The sequence below is a fragment of the Aethalodelphis obliquidens genome, unplaced genomic scaffold (assembly GCF_003676395.1).
Source record: "Aethalodelphis obliquidens isolate GAN/ISIS:26980383/991018 unplaced genomic scaffold, ASM367639v1 scaffold11, whole genome shotgun sequence".
NCBI lineage: Eukaryota > Metazoa > Chordata > Mammalia > Artiodactyla > Delphinidae > Aethalodelphis > Aethalodelphis obliquidens.
The window spans coordinates 11,295,993-11,322,016 of NW_020837955.1; the positions used below are offsets into that span (position 1 = coordinate 11,295,993).

At 35.3% G+C, this 26,024-nt stretch overlaps 1 protein-coding gene across 3 annotated transcripts in view; it reads left to right on the top strand.

Moving 5' to 3' along the window:
* Positions 1 to 26,024, top strand: part of BTAF1 (B-TFIID TATA-box binding protein associated factor 1) — a 94,740-nt gene that overhangs the window by 4,313 nt on the left and 64,403 nt on the right. The window contains exons 2-8 of one of the 3 annotated variants that reach the window (XM_027112034.1): positions 8,004 to 8,127; positions 11,462 to 11,576; positions 13,311 to 13,457; positions 19,560 to 19,723; positions 22,441 to 22,577; positions 24,878 to 25,007; positions 25,285 to 25,353. In XM_027112034.1, coding sequence (XP_026967835.1) covers positions 8,004 to 8,127; positions 11,462 to 11,576; positions 13,311 to 13,457; positions 19,560 to 19,723; positions 22,441 to 22,577; positions 24,878 to 25,007; positions 25,285 to 25,353 — 886 coding nt within the window. Of the gene's footprint in view, positions 1 to 8,003; positions 8,128 to 11,461; positions 11,577 to 13,310; positions 13,458 to 14,036; positions 14,071 to 19,559; positions 19,724 to 22,440; positions 22,578 to 24,877; positions 25,008 to 25,284; positions 25,354 to 26,024 lie in introns of those variants that run through there. The other 2 variants (XM_027112035.1, XM_027112036.1) reach the window with 2 other exon arrangements.

Consider the following 26,024-nt stretch of genomic DNA (forward strand, 5'->3'; position numbering starts at 1 on the left):
TTCCTTGATCATATAGAGAAAATGTAAAAATATAGAGAATTTTTCCTGAGTGATCTCTGCTGTAAAGTTCATGTCTAAAATGTCGAGATGGTAATTATGACTTGACTGTTTTAGAAGTCGTGCTGTAAGTCTGTGACACATATTCTTTGCATTTAAAAATGATGCAGTGTTCAGAAAAGATTCAGGGGAAAAAAGGGAACATACCCTCTTCTGGAAGAAACAAATTGCTACATGTGAGCAGAACTTTGCTCAGTTTTGATAATTCTCTCTGTGCATTGCTGATACTTCAGAGAAACACTGTTTCAATGGCCTGTTCTGCCAAGTAAAAGGTTTCATGATGCGGGGGGCAAATTACAGTGGGTCCTTGCTCTTGACAGGGAAAATGGTAAAATAATCTTACCTATAGGACAGCACAGGTTGCTTATGTTTGCTAGGCCTATTCCTCCATCATTGCTAATTTCTATCCATTATAAGATTGACAGAAGGCACTGTTGTAAATTGTAATGTATCAAATATTTTGTTATTTAAAAAATGTAGGGACAAAAAGCTAGGAAAGGTGGAGGAGGCATTATATAAGTGTATCCATTTTAATCCCTGTGGTAAATTCCTCCCTGTTTTAGTTTATTTCTCAAAGTACTATACACATAACAAAATTCACCGTTTTAAAGTGTATAATTTCAAGTGAAGTTTTAAAACCACAGATATTTTTCCTGCAAAACCTAGATTTTGTCTTTAAGATAAAGTCATGCAAGAGGTGGAGATTAGAAAAAAATATGGCCTGAAGGACATAACGCAACTTGGTTGTCCTTTTTCAGCACTCATTTAACAAGTATTTACAGAGTGCTTTTTATGTTCTAGGTGCTGGAGATACAGCAAAGAACAAAAATGGAGTTCCCATTCTCATGGAGTTTGTTTGTGTTCTAGAGTGGGAGTGGGGGGAATGTAAATTATCTAGCCACACCTGCCCTTGCACCTGGCTTTGGTGTGGTTTCACATCTTCATATTTGTTCTTAGTGTCCTATGTGGTATTTCAAATTAATCTACTTTCTTGTTTAAAAAACATAACATTAACATAGTTTCAAATAACCCACAGTAGGAACTAGAAGGCATACATTTTAAAACATCAGTCTAGACAATTTCTTGGAAGTTGTTTCTTTTGACCATAACTTCCTTGCTTAATGATATTATGTAGGACTAAGTACAGTGTTCATATCATCTATTTATTTTCTTATTCCCTAAGTAACACAGAAAAGTAAAACTTCAAATAGTAAATGTAAAAATGTATGACAAAATGGACAAACTTCACTGACCAATCCCTTTTAGTTAAGATTACAAAGCCATCTGCGTGAAGTATTCTGCCAGTAGACCTTCCATAAATTTTCAGAGTGATTAAATTTATTCTGAGAATATTGAGATTGGAAGTAGATTGAGGAAGTTATATCTTATACTTTTTTTTCATCCTCAAATGGCTTAGGAGTGGAAATGCAATATATATATGTTTATTAATGATGAAGTAGTAATCTAGGACACATTTTATAGTTCAAAATGCATATGATTTCTTTTTATATTTTTACTTTATGAATTATCATAATGGGAACAGCTGAAGTTAGATCACAGTTGCCAGCATAACCTCTACAAACTCCCACGTACTTTCCTGTTTCTAGGCAGTCTTTTTTTTTAACAACATTTTTTTTTAAATTGAAGTGTAATTAATTTTCAACATTATATTGGTTTCAGGGGTACAATGTCGTGATTCAGTATTTTATAGATTATACATCATTTAAAGTTATTATGTGCTGTACAATGTATCCTTGTTGCTTATTTATTTTGTACATAGTAGTTTGTGTCTCTTAATCCCACACACGTCTTCCCATTCCCTCTTCCCTCTAGGCAGTCTTTAGAGCAGTTTTCTGAAATCACAGGTTTGTAAAATAAACATGAATCATATCTTTTATAGTTATTTCTGTGAATTAAAATCCAAATTGAAAATGGGCCAGATTATCATCATCAGTAGATTCATAACCAGTGGATACTATCAAATATAATTGCCTTATGTTTTATTAAAATTATTCGTCTACAGTCTTTGGTGCCTTCCATTTGGCTTGACATCTGTTACCTCTTTCTCCTCCATCTGTCTATCCTTCGGCGAATGAAGAATGTCATTTTTTTCTATTAGCTGTTATGCAACATAAGGTTTAGCCAAAAGAAGTATCGTGGTAAGTACTGTGTTCCCTCAATCAGCCCTTCTTTTAACTTCGTTTTTCTTTTGATCACCTAGCTTTCAGACCTCTCCCTCATCAAGGGCCCTGTCTGCCCTCCAACATAATACTGACTCTGTCTCGTGCCCTTTCCTGTCCCCTACCAGTTCATTATACCAGCCTTTTCCATTGTGGCCTGGCGCTGATGCTTACCCTGCTTGCCTCATAGCTGGCTATCTTGGAGTAACAGGTCAGATTGCCCTCTTGTGAGATCCTGGTCTGCACATCCCTTTGTTCTTCCTTTTGTGTGGCATCTAATCTGTTGTCCTGGAGAGAGGAATGGAGAACTCCAAAAGGGGCTTTGAGTCAAGAGGACTAAAGAAGCATTCTTGGGTCCCCATTCCTCTATTCAGGGAGGCAAATTTGGCTATCAAAAGGTGGGAGATGTGAGAATAAACAAGCCTGGAATTGGATGAGAGGGTGAGCTGATCTGCTACCCTCAGGGCAGTTGGCTGGTGAGGGAGCAGAGCTGACATGACATGGCATTGGGATAAAAGACTTCGAAGAAAGCAGGAGGAACTGTGTGGTTGTGAGGCAGAGTCAACATTAGGTTAGAGAGGAGTCGAAGGTCTTTGAGCAGGATATGGTTCTAATGAAGCTGGGTAGCAGAGGACTAAAGGAAAGTTTAGGAAGGGTAGAAATTATTGAAGGAATACAGTGCCTACTGTGTGGTCTTTTTCCGCTTGCTCTTTGGAGCAAGTGTAACTGCCGTGATGTTCAGATTGCTAAAGTACTGCTGTGTTCATCTTTTCACTTACTGAAACATTCATTGCCTTAGCATCACTTCTGTTATTTTTATAACTTGTTTTTATGTAATACAGCTATGACAGATTAAGGATATTTCTTGAAGGAAGCAAAAAAAATTGTAATATAACACCCTCTTTCTTTGCTTAAAAATGGTGCTTAAACCTGTCCCAAGAAACTTGAACTTTTCTTTATCTATAATTTTAATTGTAGTAAATACCAAGTATTCAACAAATATTTGACTACTGTGCAAAGACACTGTGCATAGTATTGTGGGGGACAAAAAAGAATCATTGAAGAAGGTGAAGCCTAACGAGCATAAGACAACATGTGACAAATTAATGTATAATGCCAAAAAATGCATAATAAATGCCAAAATGGTTATTTAAGATGAGAATCCCTGTGGATTTTAGAAGAGGATATAATAGTATAGTAGTCTGAGATGGTTTCAAGAAGGTAAAGGACTTGAACTGAACCTTGATGGGTGGGAGCTAGCTGAAGAATTGGACCAAGAAAGGCATTCCAAGTAGCGGAAACAGGGTAGACAAAATTGTGGAAACCAAAATGGACCCTGTTTGGGAGATACTTTTTTGTTTTTGATTGCTATCTGGTAGGTAAGGGTGAGCCATTGAAAGTTTTAGAGTAAGGTAATAATTTGATCAAAGAGTGCTTTAGGAAGTAAATTTAGCAATGAGATCACATTAGTATTGAGTTATGCTCATCAGGCAGTTGAAAGTGTGGCACTGGAGCTCCCAGATGGGCTAGGTTTGGGGATTATTTTTACTGTGTTATAGTTTAAACAAATTACAGTTTCCTACAGGAGAAATGGGTGAGAGATGGGCAGCCAAGGATTGAATCTAGGAGAATGTTCATATTAAGAGTGTTAAAGAGTAGGGAAACCACAGGAAGAATTAAGAGTTCAGAGAAGAACAGGGTAACAGAATGTTGTGAAAACTTCGGAAGGAAAATATTTTAAGAATGGGGTACTTGCTGAAATCACATGTCATAGAAGATTCATGAAAATTGTATTTACAAAAAAACACAACAACATTAGATTTAGAGCTTAGAAGTTCTTTGGTGACCTTCAGGTGTGCTATTTTAGTAGTAAAGAAGGATAGAAACTTGATTTATAGGGATTAAGTTGGGTATGGTGAGGAGATAAAAGAAGTGATTTTAAGCACTTGTTCAAGATGCTTGGCAGCGAAAAGAAAGTGTTCTAGAAGATGGAAGTCAAGCAGTTTATCTTCTCATTAAAGATGGACCTCTGGATATTTGAAGATAGAAGGGAATAGATTACTAAGGCAGTGATTTAAAATATTGGAGAAAGGATAATTGAATGAGGGTAGAAGGAGTTGGTAAAAAAAAAAATAGCGGGACTTTATGTAAGTCTTGAAGAAGAGTGAGGATTGTCTTTTCATCTGAAATTGAAAGAGGATAAGTGTAAAGACCTTTAGAGGTAATGAGTAGAGAACAAGATAGTTCTTGTTCCATAATCTAGAGATCTACTCAGTCCATTCCTTTTTAGGGAATAGGGAATGGCAACTGGGACTTGAGGAAAGTGGAAATGATTGGGGAAAACTATCAATTTTATTTTAACTTTTTACACATGGATTTATAAACAGGTTAGTATTGTCACTTCCTTAGAGTGTTCATTTTGCAGCCAGCTTTGCTTTTAGTCACAAAAGCAGAAACTCCATCATCAAAAAAGGGATTATGGGGACTTCCCTGGTGGTCCAGTGGTTAAGAATCCATCTGCCAATGCAGGGGACACGGGTTCGATCCCTGGTCCGGAAGATCCCACATGCTGCAGGACAACTAAGCCCGTGTGCTGCAACTACTGAGCCCGCGCACCATGACTACTGAAGCCTGTGTGCCTAGAGCTCTTGCTCTGCAACAAGAGAAGCCACTGCAATGAGGTGCCCACGCACCACAACGAAGAGTAGCCCTGCTTGCCGCAACCAGAGAAAGCCCGTGTGAAGCAACGAAGACCCAGCATAGCCAAAAAAAAAAAAAGGGAATTATGAAGTAGTTTAAGTCTTTCCAGAGGTGCAGTCTAGGGAACTTTGCATCAAATAAGTCAAAGATATGACAAACACTGTGGTATATAAGGGAAGAAAAACCTATTAAAACAAGTACAATGATGTGAAGCTATAAAATATGGCTAAATCTAGTTTAACCCTACAAAATAAGAGGTTAAGCAAAGTTAAGTGAGCTTCTCTAAGTCTTCTAACAAGTGACAAAAGTAGTGCTTTGTCTCCTAACTTCCAGTCTAGTTTGTTTTTCCATTTTACCACTGCTTTCCTGTAAGAAAGTCCTGGGTTTATGTGAACTGTACACATACAAGAGAGCCCGATATTGTTATAAAGAATGCATGCATCATATGCAAATATAAGTCCACTGTTGCATAAATTTGACCTAAGACATAATTTTTATAATAAAACATTTAATCTTTGATAATTTTGCCTGCCATAGAATATAGATTTAACATGAATATTTACCTTGATAGAAAGTTGTTTATAGATCATTTAAAATTTCTTTTTGCAAATTTCATTGAGCAGAGGCATTCAAAATCAGAGTCATGGAAATAGGCATTTATTTGTTGTGAAGGTTCAGAGAGTTTCAGTAACTTTAACATCACAATCAGTTATAAAGATGAAAATACGTCAGAGCATTCTTAGGGTTATGTATGGGATGTATAAGGGAAGTCATTTTATGGGGAAGGGATTTGGGGTCTGACTTAGTGTTAGAACTTTAAGAAAACCAGCTGTCAGAAAATTTTTTTTTCTCCCTTTTGTCCCATTATCTGTGAGTCACTGTTCATCAAATCCTGTAGCAAGGCCTGAAGAATGAATGGGTAAAGACAAGTATTTAGATAGCCTTGAATGGATAAGGAGAAATATTGTGTCAAAAGGTGGGGTGTGTCTATGCACAGTGTATAAAATAAATTGATTTTTGCATGTTTTTTAGAAATAATTTCTGTAAAATCACTCTGTGTGCCATTCAGTATATTGGAAGCAAAAAATGTGTTGTATTACTCTTTTTTTCCCCTTTATTTCGCTGGCTTTAATTACCTCAGATATTTTTCTTGAAACATGTCCTTCTTATACATACCCTTAACTGTAAAATTTGAACCTCACCTCTTAGTGTTTTGTTCTGAAGCAGTTGAAAAGTTTTCATAGTACCCTTAGCCTTCTTGACTGAAAAAGATCTATTTTAGTTATATATATATATATATATATTTTACCAGTTACAGTGATTTTGTGCTTATCAGTGACTGGCTAGTTTTATAAATACTACCCCTTCGAAAAGAAAAAGTAAGAAAAGGAAAAACCCTGCTTATTTCATTTGCCCCCTTATAGCTTTATATTTTCTCGTAAAAGGTTTTTAGAGCTTTGCTTTCTAAGTTTTTAGCTCTTTGTGAAAGAAAAATAATCCCAGAAGTAAAATACGAGTCTCTCTGCAGTTTATTAATACTTAATGCTCATGCTTAACTTTGGGACCTTGCTTGCTTTCCTTTCCTCATTAGATGACATTTAAAGGTGTATTCTCTAAATCTCCCCTCATATAGGATTGGGCACAATTAATATAACCTTGCCCCTTTTCACCCTTCATCTTGTTTGAAGTACCCATTTATTCTGGATATGAAGCCGCCTTCCTTTTATTATCTGTGGCATCCATTTGCCTCATTGAACCTGATGAGTACTGTGGTGGAAGGGCTAGATCTTCTACCATGTGGACTGCTGGTGGTAGTTACTGGTTTCTTTGCCTTTTTAAAATCTTAGGATTTTTCTGTATCTCAGAAGCAAGGGACACAGTTTTCCATTTCTCCCCACTTATTCCAGGTACAAGGCATTGTGGTTTTATTCCAAACTGTTCGTTGGATAAGTGGCAGAACTGGGATTTGAATCGTGGGGCTGTGGCTCTGGAATTTGTCCCATTATGCTATTTATCTTTACAAGCTCTTTCCTCAGAGATCTTATTGCTGTATCTGTCACTTCTATACGAATGACTCATATATCTATATACCTTTCGTCTCAAATTTCTCCTGAACGTCAGATCTCTATTTCAACTATCCTTTTTGGTCTCCCCCAGCTTTCCTGTCCCTGCCACTAATAAACTTGTCATCTTTTCTCAATAACATTTCTTCCACTAGTTATTCCCATATCTTTTAATGATATCTTCATTTCTAAAATTCAGAGTCTCAGAATCCTTTCATTTCCTTGACATTTCATGGAATTACTATACCGTGGTGTTTTACTTCTGCAGCGTTTTCCCCAACTTCTTTCTAGTCTTAGATTGTAGTTCAGGTGTGAAAGTTCTCTGAAAGTTTCCTTCCATTTTACTTCATGCTTCACACTGCTGCCAGACTAATCTCTCTAAAGCATAGCTCCAGTCCCATCACTTTCTTGACCCAAGACTTTCATGGCTGAGCTGTAATTCAAGGGTCTCCACAATATTAGCTGTATCTTCCACTGTTCTCTTAAGTGTACCCTGAATTACAACCAGGCTGTTTTACTCACTGCTCTAAATATAGTCTCCTTTTATTGCTGTTCTCTTCTTATTCCCTCTTCCAGATGTATCTCCCCCTTTTCCTTTTTACCACCTCATCACCAGTATTGAAATTTTTTTCTACCATTAAGGTCCAGCTCATACACCATTTCTTTTAGAAAGCCTTCTCAGTATTATACAGTTGGGGATGTAGTGTTTGTTGCCTCCATTCCCACTCCTCAAAGCACTTTGTGTGTCTTTTCTGACATGTGTCTTATTGTATGTATCCATGCATGTACAATACTTGTATTGGACCCTATATTCTAGTTGTGTGTTTGCCTTACCCTTTCACTCCACCTCCATAGCAAGTTCCTTAAGAGTAGAGGTTAGATTATCTTCTGGGACCCTACCATAAATCTTTCTTCATAGGTGCTTAATATGTACATTTACTGACTCAGACTTATACATATGAAGAAACATTTCAGAATAAGCATTATATTTTTGTTATTTTAGGCTTGATCGTCTTTTTATCTTACTGGATACTGGCACTACTCCAGTTACAAGAAAAGCTGCTGCACAGCAACTTGGAGAAGTGGTGAAGCTTCATCCCCACGAGCTAAATAATCTCTTATCTAAAGTAAGAACTCTTTTTTTTTTTCTTTTAGTATAATACAATTGTAGAAATTTATCCATGGGCAGGAACATAAAAGTAGAGAAAGAAATTGTCTTATTAGTGACACTTTGTGGTCTTCAAATTCCATTAAATATCTCAATATTTCTCCAGATATTTTTAAATTTTTGCTATTTTTGTTTGTCACAAGGTTTAAAATATTTTGTTTTTTGCATCAAGTTTGTTTGACAATATAGAACCTTTGGCCTGTGGCACAAATTTGAATCTGATCCAATTTGGTAACAAAGTAAGTTGTTAATCTAGTTTTTTAGTGGTCTGACTTGTTCTTAGCAGCTAATAATTATACTAGTTGGCAGTCTTCAAATGGATGAGTACTCATGGGTAATGGTGGAAATATATGAGAAGCTAGTTGTTACATTCTTAGTTATTAGCTCTTTGAAAGTGGAGCCTTTCTGCTTTGGTGGATAAGTATTTTCATAATCCTAGCCCATGTTCTTTCCCTAAGCAATGCTTTATTTTTACTGAACTCTGTGGGCTTGTAGAAGTGTGACTGTATGATAGTAAGTAGCAAATTCCATGTATTTAATTCTCTGGCATGCAAAGTAAAAACAGGAGTGCTTTGTATCTGTGTTTAGGGGGGTGGGAGCGGTGGATAGAGGATAAGGTGGGAAGCACTATGATAGCCCAGATATTGGAAGACTCAATATATCCCTGTTCCCACCAGTCTTATCTCATCCTTTCATTCTGATTTGTCCCTCCCTGCTTCCTATGAGTAGGAGTTCTAAGCCCTTTGTCATCATACACAAACCTGCACTCTATTGTTCCTATCATAGGGGCTACCAGCGATTCTCATTCCAATGCACTCCCCACTTAGATACTATCAGAACTTTCTAACCAAGATGTCGATGAAGAGGTAGTGATTTGACATCTACAGGCTCCATATTCTCAGAATGGAGAAGGGTGCGTATGAGGCAATACCATACTCATGTGAAAGGTGTGGGGATAGAGAGGTATACCCATTTATTTTCATCCCAAGGGAAGAGATGGAGGACTGAATGAGCTGAAACTGGAAACAATGAACAAGACTAACTTGTGCTGAACTGAGAAAAGGTTTCCAGACTTCCAAGTTAGTTCTGGTCTTCTTAACTCAGACCCCACCATATGGCTGCCATCAAGTAATTCCAAAAGAGGCAAAGTTTGTTTTTAGCACCTTCTGACCTCCTATGCCCTCTCTGCCCTCGTGTTTTCCTATTGCCTTTGGTTTTATTTTTTTAAAAACAGCTTTATTGAAATATAATTTACATACCGTACAATTCACCCAGATAAAGTGTACAATTCAGTGATTTTTAGCATATTCACAGATATGTGCAACCATCACCACAATCTAATTTTAAAACATTTCTATCACCCCTAAAAGAAACTTCATGCCTATTACCACTCTCCATCACTCCCCCTCCCATAGCCAGTCCTAGGCAACCCCTAATCTACCCTCTGTCTATAGATTTGCTTATTTTGAACATTTTATATAAATGTGTGACCTTTTGTGATTGGTTTTTTCACTTAAAGTATTATTTTTAGGGTTCATTCATATTGTAGCATGTTTTGTTTTTCATTCTTTTTTATCGCCAAATATTGTTCCATTGTATGGATATGGATAATGCTGTATGGATATAGCACATTTTATTTATCTCTTCATCAGTTGATGGACATTTTGGTTGTTTCCACTTTTTGGCCTGTTATGAATAAAGCTGCTATGAAAATTTGTGTGCAAGTTTTTGTGTGGATGTATGTTTTCATACGTGGGTGTATACCAGAGAGCAGAATTGCTGGGTCATATGGTAACTGTGTTTATTTAACTTTATGAGGAACTGCCAGACTGCTTTCCAAACTGGCTCCACCATATTACATTCCCAACAGCATGTATGAGAGGTTGGATTTCTCCACATACTCGCCAACACTTAACTATTAACTGACTTTGTTTATATCCGTACCAGTGAGTATGAAGTGATATTGTAGTTTTGATTTGCATTTTTCTGATGACTAATGACATTGAACATCTTTTCATTTTTTTATTGACCATTTCTATATCTTCTTTGGAGACCTGTCTGTTCAGATTCTTTGCCCACTTTTAAGTGGGATATGTGTTCTTTTATTAATGAGGTGTAGGAGTTCTTTATATATTTTAGATACAAGCTCCTTATCAGGTATGGGGTTTGCAAATATGTTCTTCTAGTCTGTGGATTGTCTTTTCACTTTCTTGATGGTATCCTTTGAAGCACAAAAGTTATTAATTTCAGTGAAGCCGAATTTATCTTTTTTTTCTTTTTTTAAATACATCACTTGTGTGCTCTTGAGATCATATCTAAGAAACCTTTGCCTAACCCAAGTTTACAAAGGTTTATCCCCATGTTTTCTTCTAACAGTTTTATAGTTTTAGCTCTTATTTTTAGGCTTCTGGTCTATTTTGAGTTAGTTTTTGTGTCTTGTGTGAGGTAGGGATTTTAAGTCATTATTTTGTTGCTCTAGTACCATTTGCTGAAAAAACCCCTTTTTTCCCATTGAATTGTCTTGGCACTGTTGTTGAAATCTGTTGACCATAGACACATAGTATTATTTTTGGACTCTAAATTCTATTCCATTGATCTATGTATCTGTCCTTCTGCCAGTACAATGCTATCTTGATTATTGTTGCTTTGTAGTAAGTTTTGAAATCAAGAAGTGTGAGGCTGCCAACTTTATTATTCTTTTTCAAGATTCTTTCGATGATTATGGGTCCCTTACATTTCCATATAAATTTTAGGATTAACTTGTCAATTTCTGAAAAAAAGCCAGCTGGGATTTTGATAGGAATTGTATTGAGTCTGTATTCAATTTAGGGGGTATTACTATCTTAACGATATTAAGTCTTCCAATCCATGAACATGAGATGTTTATTTAGGTCTTATTTAATTTCTTTCAGTAGTATTTTGAATTTTTTTGTAGTCTTCAATATACAAGTCTTGTACTTTTTTTGTTAAATTTATTAAGTATTTTATACTTTTTGATACTATTATAAATGAGATTATTTTCTTAATTTCATTTTCAGATTGTTGAAAGTGTACAGAAGTACAGCTGATTTTTGTATATTGATGTTACATCTTGCTCTCTTGCTGAACTCATCTTTTCTACTAGTTTTATAACTCTTGTATTAAGTAATGGGACTTAATGAATAATATGCACTTTGCTTTTTACTATGTTAAAAACTATGTTATTTTTAAAATGCACTTAAGCATTCTGTTTTGGCCACTTTGAAAAAACAATATTTTTTGTTATATAACTATTTAATTTTTAATTTTTTAAGGTGTTGATATATTTAAGGAGTACAAATTGGGATACTCGGATTGCAGCAGGACAAGCTGTTGAAGCTATAGTGAAAAATGTACCTGAATGGAATCCAATGCCAAGAACCAAACAAGGTGCTTTTAAGTGGAAAAGTCGGTTGCAGTAAAAACTACACATTTTATATTTTAGTAATTTCACTTTTAAAGACTTAATTTTCATGCTTTTTAGGTGCAGTCTTGTCAGGAAATAATAATGAATACTGTGATTTTTCACCATGTTTTAAAAAACATACTAGACAAACAAAATGTTTTCTCATATATGTTTTATTTATTTTTCTTTATTTTTTAAATTAATTTTTATTGGAGTATAGTTGCATTATCTCACATATATTTTAAATTATTCTACAGTATGCTTGATTTAGAGATTATTACTTCCCTCAAGGATTAATGTTCTAAAAAAAGAAATCAATACAATGTAAATATTTGAAACAGTCTATTTATTCTTGTTGCTGGGAAAATAGTGTAATTGTTTACTAAATTTAAGCACGATTATGTGTGGATATTTGGAGGGGTCAGTGTTTAGTTTTTTTTATGTGTCTTTTAGATGTCTTTTAGTGGAAATTACTTGTTTTCTGACTGCCTATTATATATGACATTTAAAAATGAATGTATGCTTTTACAAATAGATAAAGGTATACATTTTAATTAAGTGAGAATTTAATATGGTACAAATGCATTTCGTTTTCAAGTCACTTTGATAACATGACTTTTATCATATGTCTTAGCTTGTCTAAAATTTTTGCTTTAATTTGCCTCACCTATTATTTTGAGGGATTGTGTTAATTTGTCTTCTCTCATCAAAAGAAATATATAACCAGAAGAATTTATAACTTGTTATAGAAAAGAACCTTTTCCATTCCAGCCTATTAATCAAATTCTTGTCAAAACACATTTTTAAAAAAAAATTTTTTTTGTCCTTGCTGCGCAGCTTGTGGGATCTTAGTTCCCTGACCAGGGATTGAATTCACAACCCCTGGAGTGAAAGCGTGGAATCCTAACCACTGGACCACCAGAGAATCCCCCAAAAAACTTTAAAGTAGTTACAGTAGCATTAAAATATATAGTAAGGTTACTTGTTATCATTAGAAAACTTTAAGATATTCATAGCAGTTCCCTTTCAGTTTAGCAATTATACTTTAGTTTACAGATGAATTATATGCAAATGCCAGTTAAACGAACTATTAAGTCAGTGAACAATTACAGTACATTTAAAAATTTACAATGCCATAACCTTTTTGGGGGAATACAGAACATTTTATAGATAGTTTTAGACCCCAGTTGGATATTTAATTTTAGCAATTTGCCAGGAGATTGTAATTTGCTTTATATTATGAGAAAAGAGTCCTATTGATTGAGTACTTCCTTTATGTCCTAGATATTCCTCAGGTATAGGGAATGATGATGCTCACTAGTTTTATTTATGAATATATTCTATGAATATGTTTATCTTCCAATTTATCACTATAATAAACTACCTTGGTATTTTTTAACTGTTTAACAGATTGCACGATTTTTAACATACGTATTTCAACATGGGGATGCATTTCTTCATATGACATTGTGCTTTCATAGTCAAAAAGTTATACACACACCCACTGACATTCTGATACTTTGTAGTAAGGGAGCCACCTACTAAATAATTTTTTCATAAATAATAGTTGATCATAAGTAAATTCACAGTAGCTTTTCTACTTCTTCCACATTTTACTTTTCTTAAAATACCCTCCCCCCTGCTCCCCCTGAAGTGATGCTATTTTCTTTCGTTCTATACTTTGGCTATATAATCAAATGTTTTTAAACCTCATCTAGAAACTACTTCAGAAGGTGCTATGGAAGATTCATCTACTACAGATCGATTGAATTTTGACAGATTTGATATATGTAGATTATTACAACATGGGGCATCACTTTTGGGATCTGCTGGTGCAGAATTTGAAGTACAAGATGAAAAATCAGGTATGTAGTAGTAGTCCTACAGAAAAAAGTCTGAAATGCATGCATTCAGACCAGTTTGTTACTTGGCGTGCTATGTTATCAGTCATGCAAAATCTAACAGATGTCATGAAATGCAAATTCACTGAAGTTTTCAGTTTGAGGTGTGGGGCATGCAGGTGGGGAAGGTAACCAGAAGCACTTTGTCTAAAGCTACTATAGGAATATTTTTCTGCCCTTAGTTGAATATGTACTATATATATATATGCACCATTAATAGATACATATTAATATTTCAGTATTTCAATATAGAAATTGTAAAGTGGTACCCAAGAGCTTCAGTTGAATAGATTTTAAAAGCCAGGATTAGTACAGATTGTGGTAATGTTTTCACAATTCTGGAAATTTAAGAGGCTATGATAGTTTCCTTTTTATCATATGTTTTAAACATTTATATAATTGGATCTACTTAGGCTGATGACCAAAGCAAAAACTAAAAATGAAAAATAAGTCTTAGATAGGTAATTGTCCCATTATCTTTAAACTTACAGAATCCATCTGGATATAAATAAATGTTTTGGCCATTCAAGATTGATGCCTTGAGTGGAAAAAACCTTGATGTTTTTAATGGATTTCTGTAAGTAAATAAGTTGCTTTTTTGACTAAAACCAAAACAGAACAGTGTTTTGTTTTGTTGCTAATTTATTATTAGTCAAAGCATATCTGTCTAAGTTAATGAAATGATCTTCAATTTGTTTATTTAAAAAAATGTCAAATACCCATTTCTTCTTTCCTAATATACTTTGTATTGAAAGATCTAGTGTCATTATTTATGGAGAGAATTAAGAGGAGAACTTGCTTAAGTTCCAGAAAAGCACAGTTTTTTTTTTTTAATAAGGGAGGTAGAAGTCTTCAGAAACTTTCCAATTTGAAAAAGTTATCTCTAAGTTTACTAATTAGTAAGTTTACTAATCTTACTAGTGTACCCATGGACATGATGAGAGATCATTGGCCCTTATCTAAGGATAAAAGTCAGTGTCACTTTTGTCACTTAAAAAAAAGTACGTGTTTGGGTCGTATCTTAAAGATTCTGATTTAATAGATCTGTGGAGAGTTTTGGGAAATTGTATATTAAAAGAAAAAGCCCCACAGGTGACTGATATGTAAGCAGGATTGGGAACCCCAGTTTTCTTGGAATTCAGTTTTTAATGCTGATAAGTCATAGCATGCTGAAGAGTGCTCATTAAAACCCTCTAATTAGGTTTTCTTTAAATATCTGCTCATCTGTGTTAGTCTCTACATATTTATAAATTACACATATTATGATTTGCATAGGTGCCAGTCTGAGTTTCCTTTGCAGTTGGTTATTTTCCCCAATAGTACTTTCCCTGGAATGAGAGGACCAATTTTAGGCTCTTTGTAAGTGTACTAAACTTATAATCCAGCAGCCTTCATTTTGGACGCCTAGTGTTTTTCCCTCTGGGTAGAGTAGCCTTAAATTTTTTTTTTTAATGTAGCTTTAGAGAGATATAATTCATATACGATAGAAATCCCCATTTTAAAAGTGTCCAATTCAGTGGCTTTTAGTAGATTCACAATTGTGTGTAGTTAATTTTAGAACATTGTCTCAAGAAGAAACCCTGTATCCTTTAGCAACCACCCTACATCCTTCCCTTCTCTTCCCATCCCTAAGGACCATTAATTTACTTCCTGTAGCTATAGATTTGCCTACTATGGACATTTCATATAAATTGAATCATATAATATGTAGTCTTTTGTGACTGGCTTCTTTTTACTTAGCAGAATATTTCCAAGATTTATCCATATTGTAGTATATATATTAGTACTGTTTTCATTTTTTTCGTAAGTAGTAGTTACTACTGTTACAGGGTGTATCAGTTTTTAAATTGTGATAGAATATAGATAACATAAAATTTACCATCTTAATCATTTTTAACTGTACAGTTCAGTAGTATTAAGTACATTCATATTGTTGTACAGCCAATCTCCAGAACTCTTTTCATCTTGCAAAACCGAAACTTTATACCCATTAAACAGCAATTCCATTCCTTTTCCCCCTCACTCCCTGGCAACCACTGTTTTACTTTCTGTCTCTGAATTTGACTACTCGAGGTACTTCATATACATGGAATCATACAATATTTGTCCTTTCGTGACCGACTTATTTCACTTAACATAATCTTTCATGTTTACCTATGTTGTTGTATGTGTCAGAATTTCCTTCTGTTTTAGGGCTGAATAATATTCCAGTGTATGTTTATACCACATTTTGTTTATCCATTCATCCATCAGTGGACACTTGGGTTGCTTCTACCTTTTGCTTATTGTGAATAATGCTGCTGTGTACGTGGGTGTACAAATATCTGTTTGAATTCCTGCTTCCAGTTCTTTTGGATTTATGCCAAGAATTGGAATTATAGGATCATATGGTAATTCTGTTTTTGATTTTTTTTTTTAGAACTGCCATACTGGCAGTTCCATGGTGGCTGTTCCATTTTACATTCCCATCAACAATCTATGAGGTTTCCATCTTCTCCACATAACCTTGTCAACGCTTGTTATTTTCTGGCTTTTTTGGCAGTAGCCATATTGGTAGGTGTGAAGTTATTTTATTTTCTGGCTGAATAACATTCCATTGTATGAATATCACATTTTGTTTATTCATTCATAGGCTGAAGACATTTGGGTTGTTTCCACTCTTGGCTATTATGCATAATGCTGCCAATAAATGTTCATGTACAGATTTTTGTGTGGGTGTGTGTTTTCATTTCTCCTATGTAGATACATAAGAGTGGACTTGGTAGGTCATATGGTAACTATGTTTTACCATTCGAGGAACTGCCAGACTGTTCTCCAAACTGGCTTCACCATTTCACATTCCTCTAGCAGGATACAAGGATTCCGATCTCTCCACATCCTTGCCAACGCTTGCTTGTTATTAACTGACTTTGACTATATCCATACCAGTGACTGTGAAGTGATATCTCATTGTAGTTTTGATTTGCATTTTTCTGATGACTAATGATGTTGAACATATTTTCATGTGTTTATTGACCATTTCTGTATCTTCTTTGGAGACCTGTCTATTCAGGTCCTTTGCCCATTCTTAAGTGGGATATTTGTTCTTTTATTAATGAGATATAAGAGGTCTTTATATATTCTTTGTACAAATCTCTTATCTGATATGTGATTTACAAATATATCCTCCTATTCCGTGCATCTTTTCACTTTCCTGATGGTAACCTTTGAAGCATAAACGTTTTTAAGAAGTCCAATTTATCTTTTTCTTTTGTTTCTCGAGCTTTTTGATGTCATATGTAAGAAGCTATTGCCAAATCTAGGGTCATTTACCCCTGTGTTTTCTCTAAGAGTTTTATAGCTATAACTCTTACTCTTAGGTATTTGATCTGTTTTGAGTTCATTTTTGTATGTTGTGAGGTTAAGGATCCAACATCATTCTTTACATGTGGCTATCCTGTTGTCTCAACACCATTTGTTGAAAAGATTCTTCTTTCCCCACTGAATTTTCTTTGCACCCTTCATGAAAACCAGTTGGCGGTAGACATATAGTTTTATTACTGGACTCTCAGTTCTATTCAATTGATGTCTTTCTTTAGGCCAGTACCTCTTTGTCTTGGTCACCATTGCTTTCTGGTAATTTTTAAAATCAAGAAGGAGGGTGGGAGGGAGGGAGACGCAAGAGGGAAGAGATATGGGGATATATGTATATGTCTAGCTGATTCACTTTGTTATAAAGCAGAAACTAACTGACTAAATAAATAAAAATTTAAAAAATAAAAAAATAAAATCAAGAAGTATGAGCCTTCAACTTTGTTGTTCTTTTTCAGGATTATTTTGGATATTCTCAGTCTCTTGCATTTCTATATGAATTACAGGATCAGTTTGTCAGTGTCTGCAGAAAGCCAGCTGATATTTTGATAGGAATTGTTTTGAATCAGTATATCAATTTGAGAAGTATTACTGTCTTACTATGAGGTATTATGATCTGTGAACATGGAATGTTTTTCCATTTGTTTAGATCTTTAATTTTTTTCACTAGTATTTTGTAGTTTTCAGAACATAAGTTTTAAGTTTTACTTTTGATGTTATTGTTAGTAGAATTATTTTCTTAATTTTATATACAAGTTGTTTGTTTCTTTAAATCGTTTTCTTCCCCTCCCTGTTCTTTTTTTAAATTTTATTTTAAGAAGATGTTGGGGGTAGGAGTTTATTAATTAATTTATTTATTTTGCTGTGTTGGGTCTTTGTTTCTGTGCGAGGGCTGTCTCTAGTTGTGGCAAGCGGGGGCCACTCTTCATCGCGGTGCGCTGGCCTCTCACTTTCGCGGCCTCTCTTGTTGCGGAGCACAGGCTCCAGACGCGCAGGCTCAGTAGTTGTGGCTCACGGGCCTAGTTGCTCTGTGGCATGTAGGATCCTCCCAGACCAGGGCTTGAACCCATGTCCCCTGCATTAGCAGGCAGATTCTCAACCACTGTGCCACCAGGGAAGCCCCACCCCTCCCTTTCTTTAGATGAGGGAACTTTGTATAGCTTTATCTTTGAATTCACTTATAAAACTATTATAATTTACCCTTTGCAAGTGTATGATTCTATTTTTTTTAATAGTTTCTGTTTCTCTAATGAGGTATTCTATCTTTTCATCATTGTGACAATATCCTCCTTTACATTTAGCATTGTTATATTAGCTGCTTAAAAAATCTTGTCTTCCACTTCCAACATCTGGGTCGTCTCAGTGTTGATCTCCATTAATTGTCTTCCTTTTGGGAATGGGTTACATTTTCTTGATTCTTTGTATGTCAGTTAATTTTGGATTGTATTCCTCACATTATAAATGTTTATACCACAGGCTGGATTGTGTTATATTCTTCCAAAGAATGTTTTGATTTGTTTGGTTTAGTTAGTTGTTTTTGCTTACTTGTTTTAATAAGCATTTAATTTGGTGAAACTCAAACTCAGTCTCCTTTGTACTGGGCAACAACTCAAATCCCAATTCAATTTTTAGCTTTAGTTGGACTGTTTGGAGTCTGCCCTGTGCATGCATAGTTCAGAGGTCAGCCAGAGATTTGGCTGAGTTTACAGAATTTGGACTTTCTCTCTGGTTCTCTCCTTTCTGGGTTTTTTCTCTCTACTTCCCAGTGGCTATAGTGATCTCTGACTCTCCTCTAATTCTGCAACAGACAGACTGGGTTTTTACACAACTTTTAAATGTAGGGCGTGGCTGCCCTACGTACCACGGACTGGGTCTACCTTTAGGCTAAAAACATTCAAAAATGGGAAACTCACCTAATGCCATGTCCTTCTTCCAGGTATTGATAACTCCTCCAAGTATATGCCTACGTTTGATCTCTTTCCAGTGCCTTCAGGTGGTTGTTTATTATATTTTAGCTAGAATTTGTTATCTGTGGAGGAGTAGTTCAATAAGAACTTAATCAGCTATTATTGGAAGTTAATCATTATAGAATCATCTCTTGCAACTTAGCTAGTTTAAGCCCAAATTTTTATTTTTAAAATGATACCTTTTGATCTATTTTCCACTGAAATATTGAGAGATTTTTCTTGGGACATTCAAAATCTACTTTTATGCCTTTGTCTTTGTTATTTGGGCTATCAGGACTGTGTCATCTCAGAATACATAAAGGCCACACTTGGAATAAGCATGTATTTGTTGAGATCTTTTTCTGTAAAATAAAATCTAGATTTTTTTTTTTAAAGCCTGGTTAGAGCTCTCAGAGAATGTATGAGATTAGCTATAAAATAATAAGATTGGTTTATTTTCATAGGAATAGATCTCATTATATATATACTTGATAATTGACAGTAGGGCAATGGGGTAATCTCAGTGAATTTTTGTTAGCTAGAGTGTTTTGTTAGCTAGAACACTGTTTTCCAAGATCCAGTAAAATATTTACTCTATTAGGTAATAAAGTTTATGACATGTTCAGAGATTGTGAGTGTGGTTTGTTTTATTATCAAGAGAGGTATTCTAATGGTTAATTTTTTTTAAAATTTTAATCGAGTCTGATCTTCACGTATTAGAAAACTGCTTAACTGATTTGAAGAAAATGTATTTCTTCTTTGTTTAAAGGTGAAGTGGATCCTAAAGAGAGGATAGCACGCCAACGAAAACTATTACAGAAGAAACTTGGCCTTAATATGGGAGAAGCTATTGGAATGAGCACTGAAGAACTCTTTAATGATGAAGATTTGGATTATACCCCAACTTCAGCAGCGCTTGTAAACAAACAACCTGTAGGTAAAACCTCTGGTTGGTTGATTGCAAGTAATAATACAGGGGGTTTGCTTTATTTTGCTATGCAATTGGAATTTAAAAAAATGCGTTTTTTAATTCTACTCATTGTTGCTTAGCGTCACCATAATTTAGTGTCTTCATAAGTTGGATTTCTAGTGATAGATTCTAAGGAGACAGAAGTTGCCACCTACCTCATAGACATTGGACTATTAGATAAAAGGTATGGTACATCTTTTAGGAGACACTGGTGTTGAAAAATCCTAGTTGCATCAATTGCTCTTTCTTTGTTCTGCAATGAAGCACAAAAAAATATTTCAGAGGGTGGGCGATAGTAAGGGCTATCATAGTCAGATATGATGATACTAGAAATCTTTACAGCTATGATTCTTTTATTTGAGAAAGTAACAAACATGGTGAAAACTTTCAAACAATGCAGAAGGGCACACAATAGGAAGCAACGCTTTTTAAGTTATTTGTGCATTTTTCCTGAAATTTTCTCTGTATACATAAGTTCTTTTAAGCCATGTTCACCTTGTCTCACTTCATATGGCTTCCTATATCAGTATATACAGATTGATCACATTCTTTTTTGACAGCTTCATGCTATTTATATGGCTGTACCATAATTTTGCTCTGTATTTTTCCTGTTCCTCTGTTTTTCCAGTTCCCAATGGATGCCTGTATGCTTCTTTTTTTTATACCATAGACTCTTTTTAAGCTCCAGTAAAAGCTGTGGCTCTCTCCTCAGAAAAATTCACATACATTTGAGATATTACCTTTCAGGGAGTTTAGTGCTCTTTCCTCCTGCCCCTGCAATATCCTTTTAGGGATCTGTGGGTCCCATTAAGAATTCCTGCTTTACATGAAACCCATATCTTCTCATTCCCTTGGCCTTTCCCTTTGCTTAAGAGGAGAAGGGTTCTATTTGCCTTTATACCAGTTGCCCTCTAAACCATTAGAATTTATAAACTAAATTTTTTGGCATTGAGGGGTATGTGATGATGGAACTTTTGCCGGCAAGGGGGCAAAAAAGGCAGATTCTGGAGGGAAAAAGAAGAGTACAGAGGCAGAAAATATAATAACAACCAGGAAGTAATAGAAAGAAATGGGGTACAAAGGGATGCATAAGATATAAATAAAGAAGACAGGACTTTTCTGGTGGTGCAGTGGTTAGGAATCCGCCTGCCAATGCAGGGGACACGGGTTTGAGCCCTGGTCTGGGAAGATCCCACAAGCCGCATAGCAGCTAAGCCCGTGTGCCACAGCTACTGAGCCTGCACTCTAGAGCCCATCAGCCACACCTGCTGAGCCCATGTGCCACAGCTACTGAAGCCCACGCACCTAGAGCCCGTGCTCTGCAACAAGAGAAGCCACTGCAATGAGAAGCCCATGCACTGCAACGAAGAGTAGCCCCCACTCACCACAGCTAGAGAAAGCCTGCGTGCAGCAACAAAGACCCAATGCAGCCAAAAATAAATGAATAAATAAATAAGTAAAATTTTAAAAAATAAGGAAGACAACAGAATAAAATAAAGGAAAACAAAAATGTAGTAATGTGATCACAGTGTGGTATTTCGACATGGTGTAGGGAAATGAATGGGTAGGTGTATTAGAGAAAATGGGCTATAGACAGAATAGTTGGATATGGGATGGCAGCAGCAAATTTGAGGTTTGCAGGATCCAAGTTTGGTTGCTTTAGATGTCGCGGACCTTTGGGAAGAGTTGCTGAGGTTAGTTGTTGCCATAGGGTCATCACTGCTGCATTGCCTTGTGTATATGCCAGTGGTCCCTGGACCAAGTTGTAGCAGGGCACCCACACCAGTGAGCCTAATTGGTTGTAGAAGTGTAAATTTCAATTGAATCTTAATTGGTTAAGGGCAGAAAGGATTTTTAGTCTTGCACTCAAAGCATTTTTGTTCACATCCTTAATAATGTCTCCCATGAATGCAAAAGAGATCAAAAACAGTATGCAGTGAGTGATTAAGAGGGAAAAAACATATAGGCTAAGTTAACTATAGGACGCTGGCCCAGTTACTAAAACTATATGGCTATAGTTATTTTTATTTTTTTCAGTAGAAGATGATTATCATTGTTTAAAAATTGACATTCTTTATTATAACTTTTGGATGGTAGTATGGTTTTTATTTTGTTTTTGCCTGTGTTGGGTCTTTGTTGCTGTATGCGGCCTTTCTCTAGCTGTGGCGAGCAGGGGCTACTCTTCTTTGTGGTGCGTGGGCTTCTCATTGCGGTGCTTCTGTTGTTGCAGAGCATGGGCTCTATGCACGTGGGCTTCAGTAGTTGTGTCTCACATGCTTAGTTGCCCCACGGGCATGTGGGATATTCCCGGACCAGGGATCAAACCCATGTCCCCTGCATTGGCAGGCGGATTCTTAACCACTATGCCACCAGGGAAGTCCTAGTATGGTTATTTTGAAGTCTCACCTCTTCAAAGCCCTCACTGGGGTCAAGATCATACATTTTTGCCTTATCTGTGGCAAATGAGCATTTCCTGGCAATTGAAAGAATAGGGGAGAAGGAAGAAGAGAGTGAAATTATGGTACAGTCATACAGCAGAATAGCATGAAGCTGTCAAAGAAGAATGTAATCAATTTGTGTATAGTGAAATTTACAGACTTTAGTCCTCTTCTGAGGCTGAGACTATGGGTATATATTCTAACTTAAGAAGTTCAAATTCAGAATTCTTTTATTCTTTTAGACTCTCCAGGCAGCTGAATTGATTGACTCAGAGTTTCGAACAGGAATGAGCAATAGACAAAAGAACAAAGCTAAAAGAATGGCCAAGTTATTTGCAAAACAGAGATCCAGGGATGCAGTGGAAACTAATGAGAAGAGGTAATAATCTTTTTCTGCTTATTTAAAACAGTAATGTTGGTTAGCTTAAATCTGGGTCTGCTTGATTTCTAAAAACATTTTGATGACATTGTCTTTGGCTGTGGAGTACCATTTGGATTGTCTTTCTCAATTGTCAGAGAGTATTTACTATTATTAGTAGACTAGGGACTATTATTAGTTGTCCTAGGGACTAGGACAACTTTCCCAGAAAAATCTACGTATGCACATTTTTTTTTCTTAATAATTATGAGCCCTGAATGAGGATTGAAGATCTTCCAAGGGGAGTGCATTCCAGGTAGCAGGAACCAAGTGTAAATGCCTTAATCATGGAATATTCAAGAAACAGAAAGAAAGGCTGTATGACTGGGATGAATAGACAGAAGCAAGAGTAGTAGAGAATGAAGTCAGAGAGATGGCCTGAGGACTACAAGTTAAGAATACTACATTTATAAACTGGGTATTATATCACCTGTTCCCTGGCTGGGGGCTAATCCAAATAGTGGGTAATAATCCAGGCTTGTTTACCTAATTCTGTTGTAGGAAAGAACTCTGGGGGTAAAATCACTGTCCTCACTTTCTTAATGAGTTCATAAAAATGATACCTGTGTGGCTTGGAGTAGCATTTCTCAAGGAGTGGTTCAAAACAACCCCCTTCATAAACATTTTGAGAAGCTTGTTAAAATGTAGATTCTTGGGCCCCACTTAACTCTTAAATCAGAATCTTTAATGGTGTCCAAGAAATGTTTGAGGAAATGGTGCAATTCATAAACACATGAGATCCTATGAAAATAAGCTTTTGTTGCAGATAACAGAACTTTTTGTTATTCTTTCCATTCATATAAAGCTAAAAAGTTAAGTGTTTACAGCGTTTATTTAAAAGCTAGGCATATGGTGGGGTAAACAATAAACATCTACTTGGTATAAATTTTTACTTGGAGTTGGTTTTTTAAGTATAAAATCTTTATTGATCTTGTTAACTACAGGTTTTTTTTTTTTAAGTTAACAGCTCATTAGGATCGTGTAGTAACCTAGTAAGTGTTTTTACTGACTTCTATTCATTTAAGACTTTTACCCAAATATCTGAATATTGGAAATAATAGACCTTATTTTTCAGAGCCCATGACTCATTCATTACACAGATCTTTATTAAATACTTTTTATGTGCCAGATACTGTTCTACGCTCTCATGATACAGTAGTGAATAAAACAGGTAGGAACTCCTGTCTTCGTGGAGCTTACATTCTAGAGGGAAAGATAGATGAGGAATAAGATAAATAATTATTTTAATGGTAAGGGTTAATAAGGAAAAAAGAGGTAAAACAAGGAACAAACAAGTGAAATGTATTGTGGGGAGGGTGTTTTAAATTTTAGATAGGATGGTCAGGGAGAGATTCACAGAGGTTACTTTTCAGTAAAGATATGAAAGAAGTGAGGATGCTAGCCAGCCCTGGGAACATCTTAAAAAGACATTCCAAATAGAGGGAATAGCAAGGACAAAAGCCTGGAAGTAGAAACATGCTTAACAAGTTCAAAGACAGTAAAATGACCAACCAGTGTGACTAGATTGAATTAGAAATAATTAGAATAATAATAGTCTCCGATTTCTTTCATCACCTACAGAAAAAATGGTTGGCCAAGATTGCACTATTAAGGTGGAAGGTGGGGCCTGGTGGATAGCTATAGAAAATAATGCTGTGTATACCTTAACAATGCTAATTCTTTCTTTCTGTTAATAATTCAATAAAGCAGTTACTTGTCTTCTCCTTTGTAATATTTTGTTATTAGTCTAGCCTCTGTTTTTGTTCTTTTAGTCATAAAATTTTCCTCAAATTTTCTGCACACATTTTTCATCTTCTAATAGTCTTATCTCTATATTTTTCAAGAACTAGTAAGATTATAGTGTGTTGCTCAGTATATTAGTTTTTTTCAGGGTACAAAAGCCTAAAAAAAAAGTTATGCTGGGCCAGATTTAGGTTGTTAGGCCAAAAGAGTTTAAAATAAAAAGGAGAGGAGCTGGTTGTAGAGAGAAGGGGAAAAAAGAATACATTGTTAAATTTGAGATCCAGTCTGAAAGCAAGACGTCTTTGACCTTTTTACATTTATCAGTAAGAGTAGTAGGATAAAGTTTGCTCAAACATTTTTAAGCAGTTAATCTTAGTTATTTGATACATGAAATTGTAAGTAAACCATATAAGCAGAAAATGGCAAAACATTTGTTAAAATGATGGATTCTCTTACATTCATTGTGGTTAACATTATCCTTTATTCACTTTTTTTAAATGGTGACTTTTTTTTTTTAGCAATGATAGCACTGATGGGGAACCAGAAGAAAAGAGACGAAAAATAGCCAGTGTTGTTATTAATCAGTCTGCAAATGATTCCAAAGTCCTGATTGATAATATTCCAGACAGTTCTGCCTTAATTGAAGAGGTACTATTGAAATGCCATAAAATGTCCTTTGAAATTATTTATAATTTTTTTCATACTAATGTGTTAGTAGATGGTATATAATAATGTGTCACTTGAGAGAACTTTTATTATTAAAAATCTAAGTATCTTTACTTCATTAGTAAAAATTGTTAATTATTTAAAAATTTAAAAGCCTGACTATTATTATTAGTCCTACAAATAAATACACCGTATTACTTAAATTATTAGCATAAGATAGATCTTTTAAATTAGTAGTAATTCTGTTTTTCTTATTCAGACAAATGAATGGCCTTTGGAAAGCTTTTGCGAAGAACTTTGCAATGACCTTTTTAATCCCTCCTGGGAGGTAGGATTTCTTCATTACAGTTTCTCTCAGCTCTATTTTCTTGGCTAATGATAAGAACCATGTCAAGCACAATCTGTTTTGTCAGAGTTCCTGTTGTTGCCCTGTATCCTTCTCAGAACCACTGGTCAGGGCACTTCATATCACTCGCCTCTTAAATAGAAAGCTTTAGACTGATTTTCACCTTTTATACCCCTTTTGACATATTTCTTCGGTGAATTGTTCATTTCTTTTCATTCTTTTAGCTATGATACAAAGAGTTGCATGTCTTCCAGACAGTAAAAATTTCATCTGGAAGTGGACAATTTTGATTAAGACTAGTAGTTTCCAAGCAGTAGCTTAGCCTCAGAAATATTTCTTCAAAGAAAATCTTGAACAGGTCTCATGTAAAAGAGATGAACGTGAAGTTCCTCTGGTTGAAATTGAGGGTTGGTAGTCTCAAACGATTCTGTCTCACTTCATTTGGCCTCTGAGTAATTTTAAAACACTGTTTTGGAATACCCTTTAGCACTCTTTCTGCTCCTTGATGTACTTCTATTTAAAGCTATTCAAGTCTTAAATGGGGTCTTGAATAAGTGGGTGCAGTGTCAGTGGCATGTTTCCTCCCTTCCAGATGACACTGCAGAAGGCTACAGGGCTACAGTAAAGTATTAGTCATGAGACATTTTATTTGA